Source organism: Stegodyphus dumicola, chromosome 5, assembly GCF_044657685.1.
Source record: "Stegodyphus dumicola isolate Sdum_Otavi_A_Nest chromosome 5, ASM4465768v1".
NCBI lineage: Eukaryota > Metazoa > Arthropoda > Arachnida > Araneae > Eresidae > Stegodyphus > Stegodyphus dumicola.
In genome coordinates this window covers 85,934,849-85,957,035 of record NC_140772.1, presented here as the reverse complement: position 1 = coordinate 85,957,035, position 22,187 = coordinate 85,934,849, and the positions used below count along the sequence as shown (strand labels likewise).

The following is a 22,187-nucleotide window of genomic DNA, read 5'->3' as shown; positions in this document are numbered from 1 at the left end:
AAGAAGTGATAGTAAAGATTTAAAATAAAATAAACGTTAGTAAAACTTAAGATCCTTACAAACTGCTTGGTATAGACAAAACCCAAATAACACCTTCAGAGCCACAGTCAGATGGCACAGTAGCCAGGTTTAACTGAACCATCATTAGAAAACTGTTGCTCATGGTTTCCAGAAACTAACAGGCCTGGAACAAGAAGATGTCTATGTTTTTACTTGCCTATCGCACTGCTGTCCGCGAGACTACTGGCCACTCCCCATTGTAAATGCTCTTTGGTGGAGACCTTCGTCTGGCTTGTCATCTGTTGTTTGGTCGCTCTCCGGATGCGCTTTTATCGCCCGAGGAGTACATGCAAAGATCTCCAGGCACAGTTTGAAGTGATGAACAGTTTTGCACAAGAGCGAGTCAACTTCACGACGCAGAAGATAAAGACCCTGTACGACAGGAGAGCTACAGGGCATCGATTCAACGAAGATGACAAGATGTCGTTATGGTATCCCATTCAACAGAAAGAACTTTCTCCTAAACTACAGTCACCTTGGAACAGTCCTTAAAGAGCCCTTAACAGGGTCAACTACGTCGTAGTTCGGATCCGTAAGTCATCGAATTCTGAGCCTAAAATTCATTCATCACGATAGGCTAGCCCCTTACTATGGTCATAGCACGTAGTCTCCATAGTGCATGTAAAGTAAATAGTATACTAAGGCCATGGTCTTATATGTATATAAATTGGAATATTCATGCATTTATTTATTGATTTAGTGTTTGGTTTGTTGTATGATATTTTTCGAAATTATTGCTTTAATATTGCATTGATTTTCCCTTTGGTATAAGTACGGTTTGTTGTCTAGGGATGTTACTTCCCGGGACAGACTGTCCTTGGAAAGGGGCACTTTTTCGAGTTTTGTATAATGTATCTTGAAAAATCTGCAGAGAATGAAGCTTTGTCGGAAAAATAATGTTATAATAATTGGTTTAGGTAAAAAGTTATCTCTCTAAATTAGCGAAATATCAGCAAGCTGGCGATGGTTTTTGGCGACTAATTTTTGTTGCCGAATTTTTTAAGAAATCGCCAAAAGTCGGCAGCTTGGCGACATTCTGATCCAGTCCCTGTATAACTGTAACTGGTATTGTAACTGTATAACTGTAATTGATCCATATATACCGAAGAGCCATTACATTATGACCACCCTCCATTATATAAAGCGGCTATGCATTGTCTTTCCAAACATCGCGCGATTATCGACATAATGGGAAAAGCAGCTGATTTATCAGATTTCGATAAAGATCAAATCGTTATGGCTCGGTGACTGGGAACATTAGTATCAGTAAAGGCGCGTTTAGTGGGCTGTTCACGTGCAGTTGTGAGCACATATCGAAAGCGGTAAATGACAAGTGGTGGTGAAACAACAAGTCGCCAGCCAGCAGTGTGTCGTTGACAGCGCATTGATTCCGGAGGACAACGGAGATTGCTACGCATTGTTGGCCGCGACCAAATATATACAACAACTGAAATCACCCCCAACTACAAGAGTGCCAACCCAGACAGTCTTTCTCAACACATTATGCAGCGTACATTGCTGCGTATGGGCCTACGCAGCCGAAGATCGAAGCATATCCCTGCACTGACGGCACATCATCGCCAGCTGCGTCTGCAGTGTGCCAAGAAACATCAGAATTAGACCTTAGAAGAATGAAAGAAATTTGCATGGTCCGACGAATCACGTTTTTTGGTTCATCACATCGATGGGCGTATGCTAATACGCCGATTTCTAAACGAAACCCTAGCTCACCGATGCACAGCCGGTGGCGGGGTATTATGATGCGGGCAATGTTTTCATGGAGCACATTAGGATCCATAATCCATAATAGAACAATCCCTGACGTCTGTGCCCTATGTGAACATCGTTGCAGACCAGGCTCACCTATTCATGACAACAGTATTTCTGGCGGGGGTTGGTATTTACCAACAGAATAATGCACCATGTCATAAAGTTCGAATCGTCAGGGAGTGGTTCGAAGAACATTCCAGTGACTTTCAAGCCAAGTCTTGACCACAAAATCCACCTGACATTAATCCAATAGAGCATCTTTGGTCCCACCTGGACAAAACCAAATTTGTGCTACCCCCTCGCAATGTACCGGAATTGCAGGACCAGTTGGTGAGTGCTTGGTATCAGATACTTCAGATTACGTATCAGCGCCTTGTGTAATCAATGCCACGCAGGGTGCTGGCGGTTTTGAGAGCTAAATGTGGTCTTACATGTTATTAACAGGGTGGTCATAATGTAATAACTCTTCGGTATATATTACTGCAATCGTATTCGGCCCTTAAATGTAACTTTAATCATGTATGTCTTCCAGTAAGTTCGAGGAATGGAAAGTACCGGAAATTTTTTTGGCAGCTCTGAGAAAAACTATACAAGATCGGAGAAAGCATCAATTCTCAGTGTTAAATTCAGAGTAGATTTTGGAGTATTGAGAGATCTCCATAAAAGCTTCACTCTTTACGTGCGCTTTGCATTGCGTTATGTTTCAGGTTCTTAGTAGTTTAAAGTAGTAACTACTGATTGTGTTTGGTCATACTGAGAAGACCTGTACGAGTACTTTTGTGGAAAGTTTCAGTACAGTTAAGTGTTTCTTTTGTGAAAATAAATTTTATCAATCTATCATCGGTTCTGTGTCATTCAGCCCATTAGGAACCCATACGAACGTAACAATATTAGTAATTCAAAGCAAAATACACCTTCTTTTATTGGCCGCTTTGGAGAACATTTTAGCCGACTGCCTGTGTCTCCTGTACTTGAAGCTGGCCCTACTTGAACTTATAAACGTAAATAATAAAAACGAATTTTCAACAAAAAAAATGTTTCAGATTTTAAATTACGTCCAAAGGGGCGTTTTTTAACATTTTGTGTGTTACCTTTCTTTATTAAATATCATGTTCCTCGCACTTAAACCATAAGATCCAGTGCAACAGCAATATCGCAAAATAGTTTTAAAACGAGCATATCTTTAGAATTTCCGATACAGAGACTCACGCGCTGGAGATAAAAATGTTTTTTCTGCACAACGTTGCCATTGCTCGCTTTGAAATCCTTGAGTTTGTTAATCAAAAATTCGTCAAAGTTTTAAAAAATAGGAAATCGATCATAAAACAAATTTCAAATTTCAAATTTGGTCTTCCACATGCTCATATTCGTTGGAGGATTACGTTATTCAAAATTCGATGACTCTATGTACCGTTGTTTTATCACAATACGAGAAATATACATACATTTATGCAGATTTTTCATTATTTAATTTCTTCAAATATAATGCAGGACTCTAACATTTTGTGGCAACAGTTTGAAAAGTGAACCGACATTTATGAGTCCGACGCAAAATGCCAAAACGAAACTAATAGTCCTTCGGGATTCAAATCCCTTTGGACTAATAATAAAATCTGAAAGATTTCAGATTTTACCGGTCACCCAAAAAGTTTTTTATAAGCTGTTGCTTTACGCTCTCGCTGAGCTAGCAGTCTACTAGTCTGTTCTTGCACTCACTCTTGCTAGCCTCCCTCCTTTTTTTTTTTTTTTTTTTTTTTTTTTTTAGCATTATTATGAAGTATCGTTTTCTTCACGTCGTATACAGTTCAACAAGAAAATCGCAAAAATTTTTAAAAATTGCATTGCAGCGTATTTTTTGCTATAGAGTGTTAAAGATTGCCATACATATTTTTTTATTCTCTGTATTATTATTTTTTTAAACTAGCCGCACACACGGCCTGCCGCATAAAATAATTATCATGAAAAGGAGGAAGTATGTAATGATTTTAGCGAGTCCAGCTAATGTAATTTCATAAAATAAATTGAATATTTCTAATTAGATATCTCATGATTTTAATAGATATTTTTTAAATCAATCGCATTAAAAAGAAGTAAAAAATATGCTTAAGAACTGTGTTTATTGCTTTTAAATGACTTAGTTTATTACTCAATAACTTTCCAGTTTAAATTTGAAGGTATATTTAGCCTTACTGAATAACAACACCACTGGCGTGAAAGATGAAGTATTTTATTTCCGGCCGCGGCAATACATTGCCCGAGCTCGTTGCTGGTCTCGCGTGCTGGAGATAAAACTCATGGAGGTTAGAATAGATGAAGTAAGCCTTCTCCGTATGTCTTGTGCAATGATGAAAACGAAGCCATGAAACGCCACGGTATGATGTCACGCCTTATCATGGCTGCTGTCTAAGCGATCTTCGGGTTGGTTTCTTTACATTGTAAATCGACGTTGTCTGCATGTTACCTCTTCATGATTGAACGTTTATAAGTCTCCCATTCTAATTTTAATATTTAACATTAAAGATCTTCTACTTAGCATATAGAAAAATCACAAGGATTGAAAATAAGTATTTCAAATTTAATAGAATTCTAGGTACACTGCGGGAGGGGAAAAAAAGGACAGTTTTATATCTCCCGTTCTACTGGGCCGATTGACGAAATTCTGCTGTCTCGAAAGCGCGACTTAGGATATGTATTAAATTTATATTATTGCTCTAATATAGGTATTTTGACACAAAATCGGACTTTTCTGAGGTGACATGTCAAGTGTTTTTCATATTTCGATTCTACGACTCAAATTATGCCAAACTGCCAAGTTTTGTAAAAATCGAACGAGTAGTTTTTTAAAAAATAGCTCTCAAAATTTGAGCTCCTCAGTGTTAATTGAACTTGAACATATTTATTAATATCTCTTTATTTTTCTATTAAACTTCTCGATTCCTTCTACCAGAATTCAAAATTGAAGCTTAATCCAAATATTATTCGCACGATGTTTATGATTTATTTTAAAATATTTTTTATAAATTTTTCAAAAAAAATTTTGCGTTATAGGATATAAAATTTTTAACATCCTCTTAAAGTAGATGTATTTCTAGGCACACCCGCAAAAAATTAAGAGTATTTTATTCAAAATTTTCTAAAATATGCATGAATTTTTATATCGGTGCGTTTTTCAATTTGTCATCTTTCTTTGTGCCAGATGTGGTTTACGCGCTTTATTATGACTTTTTCTCGCTAGTCTACAATGAAAAAAAGGAAAGGAAAATAGGTTGCTATAAATTAAGCAGTTCGCCAAGTAAGGCGCAAACTGAAAAAAATGTGCCAAAATAAATTTTTCAATTTATCGTAAATTTCGTATCAAAGTTTACAAAATTTAATATTTAGGCATAATTTGAGTTGTAGAATTCAAATACTGTAAAACATTGGCATGTCATTTAAAAAAAAAAAATCCGATTTTCTGTCAAAATACGTATGTTAGAATAATGCTATATATAAATCTAATATATATCCTAAGTCGCGCTGTGGAGACATGTAAAACGCAAGTTGAATTTCGTCAATCGGCCCAGTAAAACGGGTGATATAAAATTGACCCCCCCCCCCCTTTTTTTTGCCACGGTGTACATGAAAATTTGTAAATGGTAACCATAACACAAATGTATATGTGATAAAACCTGGCACATCACTGAAAGTTTAATGGTATTTCATGCAAATTATGCCTAAAAAAACTTTTCTGAACCTGCGGACGTTGATATTTGCTTTCTAATTCAGAGTAATTTTATTTAACAATATATTTCGTAATCTTACCCGTACGCTGTATTTCGTAATCTTACCCGTACGCTGTATGATAAGTCTTGAAGTCACATTTAAAAATCGATGGCAAGCATTAGACAGTAGACACTAACCCCATGCGTGAGCTAAATAAAAGCTTAAAATAAAGTCAAAATGCTCCAACCGAAAGTCAATTTCATTCTCATTTTTCATCAAATTAATAAATTATGATAAAAATTAAAGCAAATCTAAATGAATAATATATCTCGGTTCTGTGCTTTAAAGATTTGATACTTAATCGTCTAAACAGAAAATAAAGCGTTTATGTAAACATTGGGGAGGGGATAATTAGACGCTTGACCATCTCTTAAATGTCTTTCAACATATCAATCTAGCATGACTAACCTAAAGGAATTGTGTGCAGAGCACGAGCTCGTTCAGTTTAAGATTCTCGTCTGAACTATGATTTGTTGTACATCCTGCTTTCATTTTTGCTATTTATTCTCATTTGCTATTCTATCTCTGGTCGTAATTTGTCAATGGTATTGGTTGGTTTTACATTTATGTTAACAAACGAGAAACGATATCCTGTACTATTCAAAACTTGATATAATTTTGAGAACTAGGACTGAATGCCTATTTTTCAAGCAAATGCTGTGGAGATGGCAGTGATTGCCCAGATTTAAAGATTTTAATTGGAAGACAGCATGTAAAACAATGTATTTAAGTACAATTTTTAACCACATCTAAAATGTCTATAAAATTGTGTAAATTTAAAAAAAAGGTCATAAAAAAGTTATAATTCAGATTTTAAATTACATCCAAATTACGTTTTAAATTACGTTTTTGTTTTAACAATTTGAGTGTTTTATTTATTAAATATCGCGTTCTACGCACTTAAATCATAAAATTCAGTTTGTAAGGATTATGTTAATTTTATTAACAGTTAAATTTTGAGTTAAACTTCTTTCTTGTCAAATTCTTACTTTCAACTTATTACTTCCGGACAGAATGTAGTTTTAGAATCACGTCTGAATACATAATGCGGAGGAGCGGTATTTAAACCGCGAAGTACTTCGGTCTTAGCGAGAGAGTTACCAGGTATTCTGTCTGCACGCGTCCGCCTTAGTCTGCTCTCTCGTAAGCTATTATTACGCTCGGCCGTACTTAGGCCATTGACAGCTTCGCAGTCAATTAGTGTTAAGGGGCCAACTCAGTTAGAAACTTGATAGCTTCGGCTATGTCTCTTTAGATTAGTTTTAGTTTACTTCTTAGCCTCGTAAGTTCAAGTCCAAGTGTCGCCTTTTATTGTACACTCCAAGACGGAGTTCTGACAAATCTTATTTGAATAATAAAGGGTTATTTACCCTTCTATCTTGTTGTTTCTTGTCACACGAACTCAAGCGATTATTCGCTTATCAGTTCTTAAGATTCTTCACGTTCAACAGCAACTTAGCCTTTACAAAGTAAAAAACTCTACAAGTTTAACAGCAATATCACAAAATAGTTTTAAAATGAGCATATCTTAAGAATTTCCGGTAAAGAGACTCACGCGCTGGAGATAAAAATGTTTTTTCTGTACAACGTTGTCATTGCTCACTTTGAAATCCTTGAGTTTGTTAATCAAAAATTCGTTAAAGTTTTACAAAATAGGAAATCAATAATAAAACAAAATCCAAATTTCAAATTTGGTTTTCTACATGCCCATATTCATAGGAGGATTACGTCATTCAAAATTCGATGGCTCTGTGTAACGTTGTTTTATCACAATGCGAGAAATATACATACATTTATGCAGATTTTTCATTATTTAATTTCTTTAAATTATAAAACAGGGCGATAATACTTTGTGCCAACCGTCTGAAAAGTGGTTCGCCGTTTGTAGTGAATCGACGCAAAATCGCAAAACAAAAACAATAGTCTTTCAGGGACAAAGCCCCTTTGGACTAAAAATAATCTGGTAGTCTGGATCTACTACGTACCTTAAAGATTATGAGGATATAATTTTGTATTTTAATGCATTAAAAACACTTTGTTATATGAGATGAAGTATACCAATGATGGGGAAATTGAATAGATGTCAATAGTAGGGATGATGTTAAGTAATTATAATATTAAATGTGTTATAATATGCCTTCGCAAAACTTGATGTTACATATGTTATTAATATTCCTTCACACACATCGCAGCTATAATAGCATAATCAAAATGTTCTTTTAATAATCTTTCGAATTAAGTCATTATATTGTCTGTCAAACACGCCCATTCTCTTTTTCACCACCCACCCTTAGAAGAGTTTTAAATTAACATCGTGAAAGCCCAAATAGTGGATATACTACATCGCACGAAATATAACCACGTACGATGGTTCTACGCAAACTTTTATCGTGAAAACAAAAATAAAAAAATAAAAAATAGGGTGGGACAGAGTATTTGTTTCACTCGCTTTTGAATAACAAATCAATGGCTTTTTAAGAGTTATTATAAAAACAATGCATACAGGAAAAAGGACAGGTGCAAATAAATGAGCAGCTGCAAAATCTTCCAATTATTCATTAATGCATTCATTTTTAACTTTCTACGATTTTATTCTTCTTTATGGACAGTTGTGTATTATTCATTAGGGTGGCTATAGAGAAATGTGGATCCAAATTTATATGTTTGAAGAAATAGTTAACTGTTTAAATTATTCAATAAAAATTTTATTTTTTAACTAAAAAAAATGGAACTTTTACTCAGAATAGATTTTCATGATAAAATAATTATTTTGTAAGGTTCCAATATTTCCGGAAACTTAGTTTAAGTTCTTCAACCCTACTAAACAAATTAGCGAGCTATCGCTACGTCGCAAAGAGTATGACAAAGACTTGAGAAGATTTTAAATAAACTTTTAAAGTAGAGGAAATATTGTAATCGCTAAAAATTTCGGGTATCATATTTCAACGAAAATATCCATTTTGACCGCTCTCGAATCCCTCTGAACAATGGTTTTGCGTGATACCTGTATTCACGAACATAATGAAGTCACGGTTTTACCAAAACGGATCAAAAATGAATTTAAAGTGGATTCAGAGGAGATTTTTTTCGTGAAGTCTGTACGTATAGGTACGTATTTCGGATAACTCAAAAACGAGTAACCTCAGAACGTTGAAATTTGACTGTTATAACATGTAGCTGTGCAGCTCCCTTTTTGGCTGCAATCGGCTGCACCAAAAGTGTATATATATATATATATATATATATATCATAATTTGGCAGTTGGGACGTTTTAAGAATCACAAAAATTACTTGATATTCCAAATATACCTTACTTATGGCACTTCACAAATGGGGGCCAATCTGAACCCCACAATTTTGATGATGGTGCGATACATTTTAAACAAAAGCAGCAAAGCAAGAGACGTCCTTCAGCCAGCAAGCATAGGCAGAGAAATAGGGTGGCGTAGGATTGCAACAATATTTATAGTAATATTTTTTCGTTAATCTAATTGGCTAAAACTTATAGGTAGGCTTGCCAGATTTCAGAAATATTCAACCGGGACACCCCTATCATCAGTCCATGACTTGTTCATCAAAGAAAATACTCTCTCAACTGGTGCCGATGTCCCAGGTAAGCAGAAGGCATACTCAACAATCTTGATCAGAATGAGGAACTGCTATGTGATTCTTGAAGTGATCAAACAGCCTGAGCCATTTTTTCTTCACTTGAAGTAATTACATCTCTGGTAGACTCTTCTTGCTTCCACTGTTCCCAATTTGACTTCAAATACTCATTAGCAACCACAACTTCGTCAAACAGCTAATTAGTGTTTATTTGCATATCGGGTACATCATGAAGACTTTTGTTAATCATTTCAGTAGAAGTTTCGACGTTTTCTCAATTAACAGCATTTGTTTTGGTCAGACTGACCCAAGAAAACTGTTCAGCATTTCCAAAACTATTCTCCCAGGATCCAAGTATGCAATGCATCTTGCATAAAAGCCATCAAATTCTTCTTTCACACTATCGAGCAAGTCCTCTAGCCGAGCAAGTTCTTTGCGCCTATAGGAATAAAGTTTGAAGCCTTTTTCTTTCTGTAAGGTTTCTTTTGAGAGCTTTATGAGCTTTAGCAACCTCAAAAGCTGTAGTATTATCTTTTCCGATTACCAGGATGGCCTTCTTAAAGAGTGCAAGCTGTCTTTGGACAAACAAACAAGTACAACTCGCCCGTTAAATCAGTAAACAAGTTTTTTATTGTTGATGGGCACATTTCTTGGTCTAAAAAAACGCTTTCAGACCTTCAAAAAGTTTTAGACTTTTTTAGTCATCTATAAAATCAAATTTTATTTTTACCGGGACGAGAAGTAAACCGGCCGGGACACCGGGATTTTGTCTTAAAACCGGGACGTCTGGTATATAGTTATAGGCAATGCAGTAGTTTCAAAATGACATAATGCGGAATACGTTTTCAGTTATGACGCAATTTAGAGAAAGTTGTTACTAGAGTAAAGTGACTACCCGTCCCGATTTTGACGGGACAGTCCCGCTTTTCGGAGGATTGTTCCGCGTTCCGCCGATTTTTAAAAATGTCCCGCTTTTTAGAAAACATCTGCATTTCTGATTTTAAATGTACTGTAAAAATGTATTACCTATTATTTATTAATTATTATAGTGAATATAAAGAAATTAAAAAAAAACACATAAAATGCATTCAGAGTAAATTAAATTAGGCGATGTAAATGAGTTAGATTTACTCGGTGGTTTTCGATCATTGTCTTTATGTCTCGTCAAGGAATATGTATTGTTAATGGAGGAACAGCTAGCATTAGCTGAAGAATTATTTGCTTTCTACACCATAAACCACAATCAAAGTTTCAGATCAATTGATTGTACGTCGCAAATGATCAAAACATTGTACGACAAAAAAATTTGCACGTGCAAGGACAAAAACCGCAGTAATTATTTGTAATGTTTTTCATCATATTCGTTTTTTGTGTCATGTAACGTCCACATCAGATTTTTTTCTTTAATCTGAACTTGCAACATAAAAGACACGACTGGTGCTACAGACAAACACCACTACTAGGGACGATGTAAATTAAACAATAACAGCAAAATATATTTAAATGTTGAATAAAGTAGTCTAACACTGCAAAGCGAAATAACTAAGCTATAAACTGATCTAGGTAATTTCACCGGCGCGTAAATTTAAAGTCTCGGCTGCAAGAGAATGCAAAAGCCGGGATGATCCTTTTTAGATAGAGCTGGTAGAATTCTAGCGATGCGCGAGCGCCGGAAAACTCTCTCTCTCTCTCTATATATATATATAAAGATTCAAACTTTATATATTCTAAAATCTACATTTTAAATTATTCACTATTTTGCAGTTAACTAATAAGTCCCTTTGAAATTTTTGGTTATCTGCATTTATCAGTTGCGATAAAATATCGTTTTTTATGCGAAATGCATTCTTTAATAAGATAAGTTAGCCATTAAACATTGTAAGAATAAAAAGGTTACATTTTAAATCATAGTTAAAGAGCCTGAAAAACAGCATGAGAATTGAAATGAATAATTAATTATATTGATTCAATACATATGCCTTGCTCTCAGAGTAACTGCAACAACAAGAAAGGCATAAGTAACAGCCAAAATATTTATGGAAAAGTATAAATATGAAGATACAAATGATTAAAATTTCAAAACTGCTTAGTCTACAAGATCATGCTAAAATTAGTATATTGTTTGCTTCTCTATGGCACTTAACATAAATGATCACACATGACGGACCAGTGATACAAATTTTGAACGGTTTTCTGTGGAGTGCTGTTCCATGCAGATTAAATACATATCGACAATTCGCAGTTGATTGAATACAACTTGTAATTGAGAATGGTAAATCCGGTAATCAAGTGTCAGGCCGAGGAAGGGTTCACATCTGGTGATCATATAAGAAATACTGAATGCGTATTGCATCTGCAGTAGCATTATTCTATTGGAAAGTAGCTCTAGGATAGATTTGTAGTATTGGTAAAACTTCTATTCCAGTACCTCGCAAACTGCTGAATATTCATAGTTGCTGCGTTTCATAAAAAGTGAGAGCGCAAATGATATGTAATAACGCCAAGAAGTTAACGGTCAGGCCACCATGACCAAAGCCTAGACAAAAGCTTACCGTTAAGTCGTTAAGAAAGGGACTTATCTTCAAGAGGCTTTGCTGCGATGCTGCATATTAATGCATTCTAGAAAACATTCCTACGGTATCAGGATTCCATAATGGGTTCGCAAATTGTACCTGGTCATTGATCATTACTTGCTTCCATTTACGGTACAAGTGCCTTCATTCTCTCATCATTGCAGTCTTTAACATTTATGGTAAGAAGTCAATGGAAGTCGCAAAAATGACCACCATGCTGCAGACTCTCGCCGCAGCAATCGTCGATGAACAGTGCTAGCACACAATAGCTCGATTTGAGTTCCTCCATCGTTATGCTAAAGCTGTAGAAGTTGCTGCAGGATCTTCACTGTCATGTTTATCCAACTGTGTATCATATCATTATTTCCGTGCCTGTAAATGCTTTTTTTGACTTCGGCCGGTATGTCGAACATACATTCATCCGTTGTTTCCAAGTACGCATAATTAATAATCTCAGTTAACATGTGATACAATTTCATGATAAGACAACCAACTTTCTCTCAAACGTTTTTTTTTTTTTTTTTTTTTTTTTTTTTTTTTTTATTCCGTCTGTTTTTCATGTTTTCATTTCATAAGTTTCGTCATACGTTATCTTACTTATTTATTATTAGCACAATAATACTTGATTTTACCAATACCATGCTTGAAATTTGCTTTTTGCGGTCACTTTTACATTGTTAGCGTCAGAACTGCAACTCGATTGCGTACGCCTTCTATTTACCTATGCAGCGGAATTTGTAACCATTTACGTGTCTCGTAATAACTAACCAGTGCGCCACATTTTACAATAATTAGATAACGTTGTTCTTGGTGTTGCAGTTTTTCTTAGTAATAATGTATTTTGAACATGGACGAAAATCTAAATAAAATAGAATTTTACTCTTACATTTGCTTACCGGAGCCAGACTCACCTTTTCCCATCTGTAAGCATAAAACATACGATCCACAGACAGAGATCAGTGAACGATAACTGTAATACTTTGATATGAGCTATAGCTCTCCGATAAATATTTCTTCGTTCGTCATGAGTTCTGGAGTCAAACTCGAACGTTAGCCGGGACATAGTACTTGGCTGCTCTAAGACTTGGTTTATCAAGCAGTAAAATACCCTCGCTAAGTTCTAACCTCGCCGATCTTCGCAAACAGCCCACTAGTACTGCGATGGAATTAACTTCGATTACGCTTCCTCCCATTGTTTCGTTAAGTAGCAAATATTAATAGCTCCGATTCATCATGCAAATTAAACCTAATCGCCGGTACTAGTAAAAGCCCAGTATAATCGCGCCAGTACCACTGTAAAAACACAATGTGATTAGCTATTAATTAATTTATGCGCAAACTGTTAACGGTAAAGCAGAACTTCTTCGCCATTAAGAACTCTCTGCCTCCAAGAAATCAACGCTTGCCAAACTAATTCCCATGTAAACACTACAAAAGCTATAATGTAATATGACTTTTGAGAAAATCGAACTGTCAATCGCACCAACTGTTCTTGCGACATCATAACTAATAATTTAAACAGAAAACGAACGAGAAAAAAAATGTTTTTTAATTTTGCAATGAATATTTTTACGCTAACGTTGAATTTTTTACATGATGACATAAAAAGAATTAAATAAGCAATTTTTTTAGCATAGAAATTGTTTTTTAGTCAAATTTACACTGAATGAAAGATATAATGATAACTTCATGAGAAAGATAACGTTAAACTAGTTCATTTAATGGATCAAAAATTGCATAAATACTTTTTCACTGTTTCTTTAAGTCTTTGCATTAGAGAAGTGATTCTCGGTCACCGCTTGATTTGATGCTGTAACTCGAGAGGTGACTCCCGATCACCAATCGGTTTGACGCGGTAATTCGAGCGGTAACGATGATTATTTAGGTTTGGTGTGGGTCAATACATGCATACAATCAACAATACATGCATATAAAACAACTGTCAATCTTTAATCTTAAACACGCTTTTTAGATTTCTTGTTATATATGCGTCTTCGACGTTAGTTCGACCTTGACAGTCGTGGCAATAGGAATATTATTTTCAAAGTTACGGAGACCAGTAAGCATGGTATACGATGAAAGAATCAATTCAATTGAAGAGGAGTTCAATTTTTCGTTAATGAAGAACGAAATTACCTCTATGCATAATCTACTTGATGATAAAGAGGAGGAAAGTATTGATGAAGTAAGAGGCGTAAGATGGCGAAAAATCAGTAATAGATAGTGAATGTGAAAGGGACAGTGATTCCACAGAAGAGACAAAAAAATTAAGAATGGATAACGTGCACAGAATCCAAAGAAATACGACAGAAATACCGTTTGCATTCGGCGAAAGAGCTTCAGGACTGCAAGTATTTTCAGACTTGAAAGAACCATTAGATTTATGTGGAACTATTTTAAGTTAGCAGTAAGCAATTCACCAAATATGTGGAAAATCGTCGCGAGTTTCTGGTTCTCCCGAGTGAAAAAGACCTGGAGTGTAGAAAAAGGTTCTTATCGACTCTGTCTTTTATTACTTATACCAGGGTGACGAAGTCTACATGGCAGAGCGCAGAAAGTAGCAGAGGCGGTGTACCGATGATCCTGAAGGACGAACCCTACAATATCGTGAATCTGAAGCTCTCATTTCTTCTGCCATTACACTGCAAACTTGCAGTCAAATCTCAATCTCTTCATAAAAGGTTACTGAAGATTAACTTTCCTGGTGAAAGCAATAACGGAAATTCCTTTAGAAGTAACTTTATTATCATTTCCAGTTGTGTAGAATAACTTATCCATCAAGCTTTTATTGTTTTATGCTATTAGGTGTAACGTCGCAAGAACTAGTAGAATGACTGAAAATTCGATTCAGTTTTATTACAGCTTTCATAATATTTACTGGTAAAGAATAACAAGGGAATTCATTTGGAAGAAACGATTTTGGAAATGTTAAGGTAGATTTATTGATTAAGCTAAATAACTCGAAGGCTACCTACCTATGAGAAAGGATGCCTTCGAGTACTTTATAAGGGAAGCTGGCTCGTTGATAGAGTCATATAGTTCTGCATTGGAAAGAAAGGTGCTGTGCCTCACAGCAGATAGTTCGTTCGTTGTGAAAAACTAAATAATAAAGCACTTAAATTTTCACAGTATCATTAACGCAATGAGGTAGTGGATCGAAGTCACATTTATCTATGCTGTAATTTAGGTGAAAGAAGGAAATGTATTAAGAATACGAATTTTCTGCAGCGCGTTCATACTGTTTTCAAAAGATGGCGAGATTAGAAAGTGAGATTCTTTTCCACTCGCCAAATAATATTCTGAGCAGCCGAAATGGTGTTTCACCCTGGCTTTGAGTTTCACTCAAGAAATATTTTTTATTTGGTTAGATAAGGTTACTTGAATATTGCAAAGTACACGACAGCTTTCTGTTTAAAGGCAATGATAGCTTCATGAAAGACTTCTTTAGAGAAACGGAATGATACTCCGTTACGCTTGGAGTAAAGAAAACCAATCATGTAAGCAGTCCATTCACCTGCGTTCGAATATGGATCAAATTACCAATATTCATTGGTTTTAACCACTCGACCATTGGTTAAATTTACTTCTTCTCTAAAATTATTCTACGAGGAATGAGTTCTCCAGGCAAAAGCTAATTCATTATCTTATTATTATAAATATTATATCTTATTATTATAAAGCTAATTCATTATCTTATTATAATGTTATTTAATGTTTTCTCTCTCTTTTCTGAGTTTATAGTTGAGACAAAGTCTCCACTGAAGACTCCAAGAAAAGGTCAACTCATATTTGGGGATGGGTTTTATTTCTGCCTCTTATTTTATGAATGATAGATTTCACTGGATTTCAAATTTGATTTGCCGAGTTTTTCTTAAGTTTGCAACATTTGCATTCCATTGATCAGCAACATTTGCTCATTCCATTGAGAAACTTCAAAGTACGCGCGAACTACCTGTAGAATACCACAGCGTCAGATAATGTCCGTAGAATTCCACAGTGTCCAATTTCAGAGGAGCGAAGCGGTATAACTGTGAGTTCTACCAACATAATAGGCTTAAACCATCGCACGTGAGGTTTCTTTGGAGAGCTCCTTAATCGGCTTGAGAGTGACCAACGCATAGTTATCTTGCGAAATCTGGCCTCACCCTTCCAGTCAAATCACAGTGGAAAACATGTGAAAAGCGAAATGTTTTTTCTCATAATGCAATTTCATTTCTCGGGCAAGGAAGCCTCTAAAAATGTTGTTGTTATAAGAAGAGAGCTAGAGTAACTAAGGTGCAAATAAATGATAACATAAACACAAATTTATTTATTTCTGTAGCTGAAATCTAAATACGTTCACTCTGAATGCAAAGGATTAAAATTCGGCAAATCATTTTGTCAGTTTTTAAAAGTTTGCTACTGTTAGAAATTTAATTCGAGAACCTTTGCGTGCCAAGAACACTTAACCTCCGAAGCCATTTAATAAACTTCCAAATGCAATGGAACCTTTTGTAGCGACCCTGTATCGTAGAATACCACCTCAGAAAGAATCAGTACTTCTTGGAAGGTAAGTAAAATATTGAACAGTGTTGGTAGTGATGTTTTCTAAATCGATCACTTTTACAGAAAACCAGTTCGTTGGAACTATATCTTGGGGAAATTTCGTTGGCCGTTTCATGGAACGAGATCTTTCTTTATGTATGCAGATTATATAGTATATTTAAAGCATGATAAAAAAAAAATTCTCGAATGTACCTCCTCTAACATTCCTCTAATGATGATGATACTGTGAAGTTTTTGCTGTTGAAGTTGCAGGGTTTTAGTCATGTAGAAGTCTTAATCAAAGTCCTTCAGATCCTACTAGACTGACGGGCCAGTTATCACTCCGTGTGACTTAAGATGACAGAGTCCTGAGAATGTTAAAGTAACTTTTTTATTTTTTTTTATTAAATCTTTAAATTTAACAGAAGGCATCACCTGTGCTCACGAAGCAAAACTCCGCCATTCGCGACATTTAAAATAACATAAGCTGAAATTCACATTCAAGTAAAGTAGCTAGAGTCTGCACAAAATGGCCTACTTAAGCTGCCTTAAATATCTGAATGGCGCGTTTTACCGTCGGCTAGCGAATGTTGCTAAAGCCAAAATAATCTCTGGCAGATTTGGCGACACAACGTAACTGCAAGTAAAGCTTCCAAAAGCTCTAATATTAAAACATTCGAACCTTCGTTTTAAATACTCAAACAACTAATTTGTACTGTGAACTACGAAAAGAAGAAGTTATAGTAAAGATTTACTTTATAAGGTGTAAACTATAATAATTGGTTAATTATTATGGTTTATACCTTATAAAGTAATCTGAATTATATTACTTACTAAATAAATTTCAGCAATGGTAAAATTGAGTTGGTATTTAAAATCTAGTCGTATTGCTCATTCAGAAATATTTTTAAAGGCGATACGTCGAAGAAAATGCAGAAGAAGCTGATGCAGATCACCAATCTGAGCAGAAGGAAGTCATCCAGGAAACCAAAGCTCGCTTAGAAGAAGAAAGAAAGAGAGAAATTAAACTTATGGAAAAAGTAATGTCCTGTTTCACTGATGTAATGAATGTAATGTATTGTCAGAAGCTACATATCTGTGAATGAATTTGTATACATTAAATACTTAAATTGGTGTTCTTTTACGAAGGATATCAATATAGCAAAAAAAAAATGCAAGCATTCTGAAGCTGTAAGGATAACGTCTTTTGTTCAAATAAATTGTAAAAACAATTAAATCTAATTAACTGGAATTGCTTTTAAGCAATATTTTTTTAAATCTTAATTCTTATCGTAAAAGTATTTAAACTTTAAAAAATTCAGTTTTAAAAATGTAGCTTTGAAATTTTTGAAGTGCATTGGAAGAGCAAATCAAAATTTTTGTCTTATTTCCCTTATAAGTAGAATAAATCATAAAGAGGTAAATAAAATTCCTAGTTAAAATAATTATTTCAAAATCGACGTAACATTTTCAGCTGTTAAATGATTCTCGACAAATTTTGATCAAATATTTGAAGCACGTTTTTTCTTTCATTAACTTGGATAGGCAAATTTATTTTCCACTTGCGTGATACTTTAATTCCTCTGCTGTGAAATTCATACTGATTTTGCTTTATTATGTTAAAATTCATACCGATTTCACTTTATTACTTTTGGAAGTTTTATATCAAACCTTTAATATCGTATTTATTTGCGTATTTTACTTTCTTTTTTAATCCATTTTGTCATGTGAAAATCAAGAGAGAGGAATTATACGAATAATCTAGTTTCCGAAGGACGGGATTATACTAAGAACATAAGAAATGAGAACTAACTATTCATAGATAAATTAACTCGTGACTATAAAAATATTTTTATTTAAAAGTAACCTACATTCCGATAAGAATGCTTAGTTATTAAGATAAGAATACATAATATTATTATTAAGGATACATTAATATTATTATTAAGAATACATAATATTATTATTACGATAAGATACATAAAATTATTATTAAATAAATATTACAATCTTTAATGAGATATTTTCATATCTAGTTCCCTGTAAATTCAGTTTCGTTCTTTTTATTGTTCAATGATACTCTCTAAACCTCAAATTATTTGGAAGTCAGTAGTTTTGTGTTATTTGCTACAATTTGCAGGTTGTCTCCATTGTCACCGTTCAGTCTGTCTTTCGTCGTGCAGTGACTTTTGTAACTATCAAGAGCATTAGATATCCTTGTTTTCTTCGATGTTCTTCTCTATAATCCCTTCAAATGTCAGAGCCCATGCAACCGAAATCCATGAGCAAATCAATTAGTTATACGAAATGAACCACTGCGTGCACGAATTCATTTTAAACTTAAATAAGATAAAATATAATAAACTTAAATAAGATAAATAATAAAAAGAAAATTGTGAATTTTTTTTAAAAATTCAGAATTTTGTACTGAAAAAGAGCTAGAGGATAAATTACTTGAGTAAATACGGTATTTAAGTATTTATAAAGAGTAATGAAAAGTCTTGTCAACAAATAATAGCGGTACCTTTTTGTTATAAAATTTAATTAAAATATAATTTTCACTGTCTCAGCAAAGTATTGATTTAAAGATTAAATTCTGTAGCGGAGGAGAAATAATATTAAAAACATCATTCAATTATAGGTATAATTTCTTAAAATTTTATTTGTAAACATTCATAACTATGAATCACTTACATTAATCTATGACGGCTTTGTTATGAATTCGTAGTTAGTTAAGTAAAGTTCCGATTCCTCATAACAATAAAAATAATTTTATTTTTTATTGTAATTTAATTTTTTTTCACTTTGAGCGAGTATTTACACTGAGGGCTTTGATGTTAAATCTTAGGAGCTCAAGGATAATGGGGATTTATAATAAAAATGTACTGAATGACAGTGTCTTAATAATCTATAGCATATGAAAATCTGCAATTGTCTGAAACTTATTTTATGAATTTTGTTCTTGTTCAGGCAATAGAAACTTCCTTGCACGATTCACCGAAAGCAGAAACGGATGAAAAACCTCTAGAAATCATGCAAAGAACAGAAGTAAGAAATTATTTACATTTATGAGTTATTTTATGTAAAAAAATGGTACCCCCACCCAGTCATTGTGTTTCAATTATTCCTCAACCTTTTAATCCATATAAAACCCTTTATTACAGAATGAAAACTCGAGTCACGACCTCCTCTCACCATTAACACATTTTCTGAACTCAGTACTGTAAGTAACAAACACAAGGTAAAACAATTGGCTTGGAAGTTAACAATAAAGACGTTCACTAAAAGAACAAAAATATGAGCTCAGTACGAAAACGTTGAAAAATTTTCAAAAGCAGAAAAACCTAGAAAAATTCTAGAATTCTAGAAAAAATATCTTCAGAGGAAGAGCAAGGAAAGGATAAGATCCTACATCTTTAATTCTTGAAATTTGTGTAAAATGGGATAAGGTGCAAAGTTTTAGGAAGTGATACCACTCTGATAAAGCAATAGGAAGCTACAGCATAAACATTTTCAATAAAGCCATGTCCCCCTTTAGAAACATTTTAAAATATAGAAAAAAAATCACATTCGATAAATATTTAATAAGACAGAGATTTAGTGAGTCTCAAGCAGGGTCGAGTAGCGCTAAAAGAGGTGGGGAAAGAGGACAAAGTTAAGATGTTGCCTAATGCTTTTATGGAAGCATATTCCTAATCTAAGCAATAAAATCTCTTTCCTTTCTCTTCCTCATCATACGCCCATCAGCAGCTGAGCGGTAAAGTCCCTGAAAGCTGGTAGCTCTACCTTTTTCGGTGCCAGGTTAATATGATGATGGCATAAACGTTTTCATGATTTTAACGTTTTAACGTGGATACCAGCCAGTTCTCTTAGAAAGCCCTCCACGAAGGCATCCCTCCTCACATGCTTTGCCATTGTCAGATAAACCAAACCCGCTTCTCGCAAGCTTTGTCAAATAAGCTAAACCTTCGTTACATTTTCCTCTTGTGACTCTCTTCGAACATGTACACTGAAATAAAGTTTTCGTCTGTTTTATTTGTTTAGTATTACGTTTATCTTCTCTCCACCCTTATATTTAATGATCTCCATTGGTCTTGAAGTCATCTGTGTTTTAGGAAGTAATTAATCCATTTTACAATAGTTTCTATGGAAAAAATAGTGTCAGTTTACGAACATTTCGGGTGAAGAAAGGTCTTCATGAACGAACTGCATTCATAACGTTCGAATTCTCTTATACATGTCACATGAACAAAATATTGCTGAAAAACAGAAAATGATAATGATAAAAATTCGAAGAATTTTTCTGTAGAACTGGCATCAGTTTAAAATCGTAAAGTCTAAGTCAAACCTAAGTTAAATCTAAGTCAAACCACCTTAAGTCGGAGTCATAGGTATACAGGTTGTAAGGTTTATATTTATTTTAACTAACATTTATTTTAAGCTATCTGTTCTGTCAAGCCTTTACTTTCCCCTAGAATTGCCAATGCTAGAGTATGTAAATTGCAGTAGAGCGCGCAGTATATTCAAATTTAGCAGAAGTAAGTTGAGTTTAAATAGAAGGAAAACGAGATTGCAGGTGTGCTTCTTGAATCGCGAACGTGAACGTCGCTCGGTAGAATTAATAAACCGCGCGTTTCGGCCTGTGTGCCTATCTCGGCCGTTTTTGCTGGATCTTTCAATTGCTTAATCAGTAAGCTCGCTGAATCTCAGCGGTAATGTTAGAACGCGGTTAGATTAGTTTAAGATCTCAGAGGTTCGCGGATAGTGATCTCGTTATTTATTAATCTAGTCGTTATTTTCAGTTTTACATTCTGTTTCAGTTAAACCGCCGGGTTGGCGTAGTTTGTGAGCGTCAAGTGGACGCAGCTGTTATTTTAAAAGTTGAATAAAAAGGGCTTTAAAAACCCTTCTTACGTGTCTGTATAAATTCAAACTTCGTAGCAGTCCCTACTACAATTGCTGCCAAGTTGAGACCTCACGATACTACAAGTTAAATAATTTCACGCTTAATTTAAATTAAAAATGAAATTTAAACCAAGAACAGTTAAAAAACACTAGGTGAACGAGGCTGAACAAAAACGAAATTTGACCAATAAATCTTATAAAAAAATTCGAGACATCTGAATGAACATTTTTTTTAAGTACAAAACAACTAGACTTTACATTTCCTTTGACAGCTTCATCGGGAGGCTGGTGTTTCGAGAAATGTAAAGGAAGCCTCTTTCTTAATTAACCAAAGTACAATTAAAATTTAATTAATATTTGGAAAAAATTTAATTTAGGTGGAAAAGTTGCATATTATTATATTAGCCAAACACCAACAATTCGGAATCGAAAAAGCTGGCTAAAATTCAAAAGTACAGTAAGTTATAAAAAAATGAAATTAGAATAAATAATTGAAGTCAATAGAGAAAAGAATGTAATAGGAAGAAAATTTTCAAACTTTAAAAAATTTTGGACTGTATCTTGAAAAACACACACGTGTAATATGAAAAATTGCGAAAATGCAAGCTATATCTGACAGTAGAATATAACCATTAATACATCACGAAACCATTTCGCATTTAGAAGTTTGATAATTAAAAACTCCAAAATTCATACTGAGCAGAAAGTGTGCAAATAAATAAGTCTAGAAAATCTTTGGATTTTAAATTTAAATTTAATTTTTATTTATAATAAATTAAATAATATTTATTATTTTTAATAATTTTTTCGGTGCTGAGTAGCTTTTTAAAGTATTAGAAACATAACAAGAAATTCCAGCAGTGTTCTTGAAAAACTACGGATGGAAAGCAATGCAGATGAGATTTTTATGTATATGCTCATAAAAAGCGTAAATGGATGAGCAGATTGTAAGTTTATTAATAACTCATTGGTTATAAAAATTCATGA

The 22,187-nt window shown here is 34.1% G+C and overlaps 1 protein-coding gene across 2 annotated transcripts in view; it reads left to right on the top strand.

Annotated features, from left to right (window-relative positions):
• The window catches only part of LOC118194606 (cilia- and flagella-associated protein 36), a 152,462-nt gene that overhangs the window by 61,115 nt on the left and 69,160 nt on the right, over positions 1-22,187 (top strand). For both annotated transcript variants that reach the window (XM_085816849.1, XM_085816850.1), the window contains exons 5-6: positions 17,209-17,335; positions 19,266-19,343. In XM_085816849.1, coding sequence (XP_085672975.1) covers positions 17,209-17,335; positions 19,266-19,343 — 205 coding nt within the window. The remainder of the gene's footprint in view (positions 1-17,208; positions 17,336-19,265; positions 19,344-22,187) is intronic.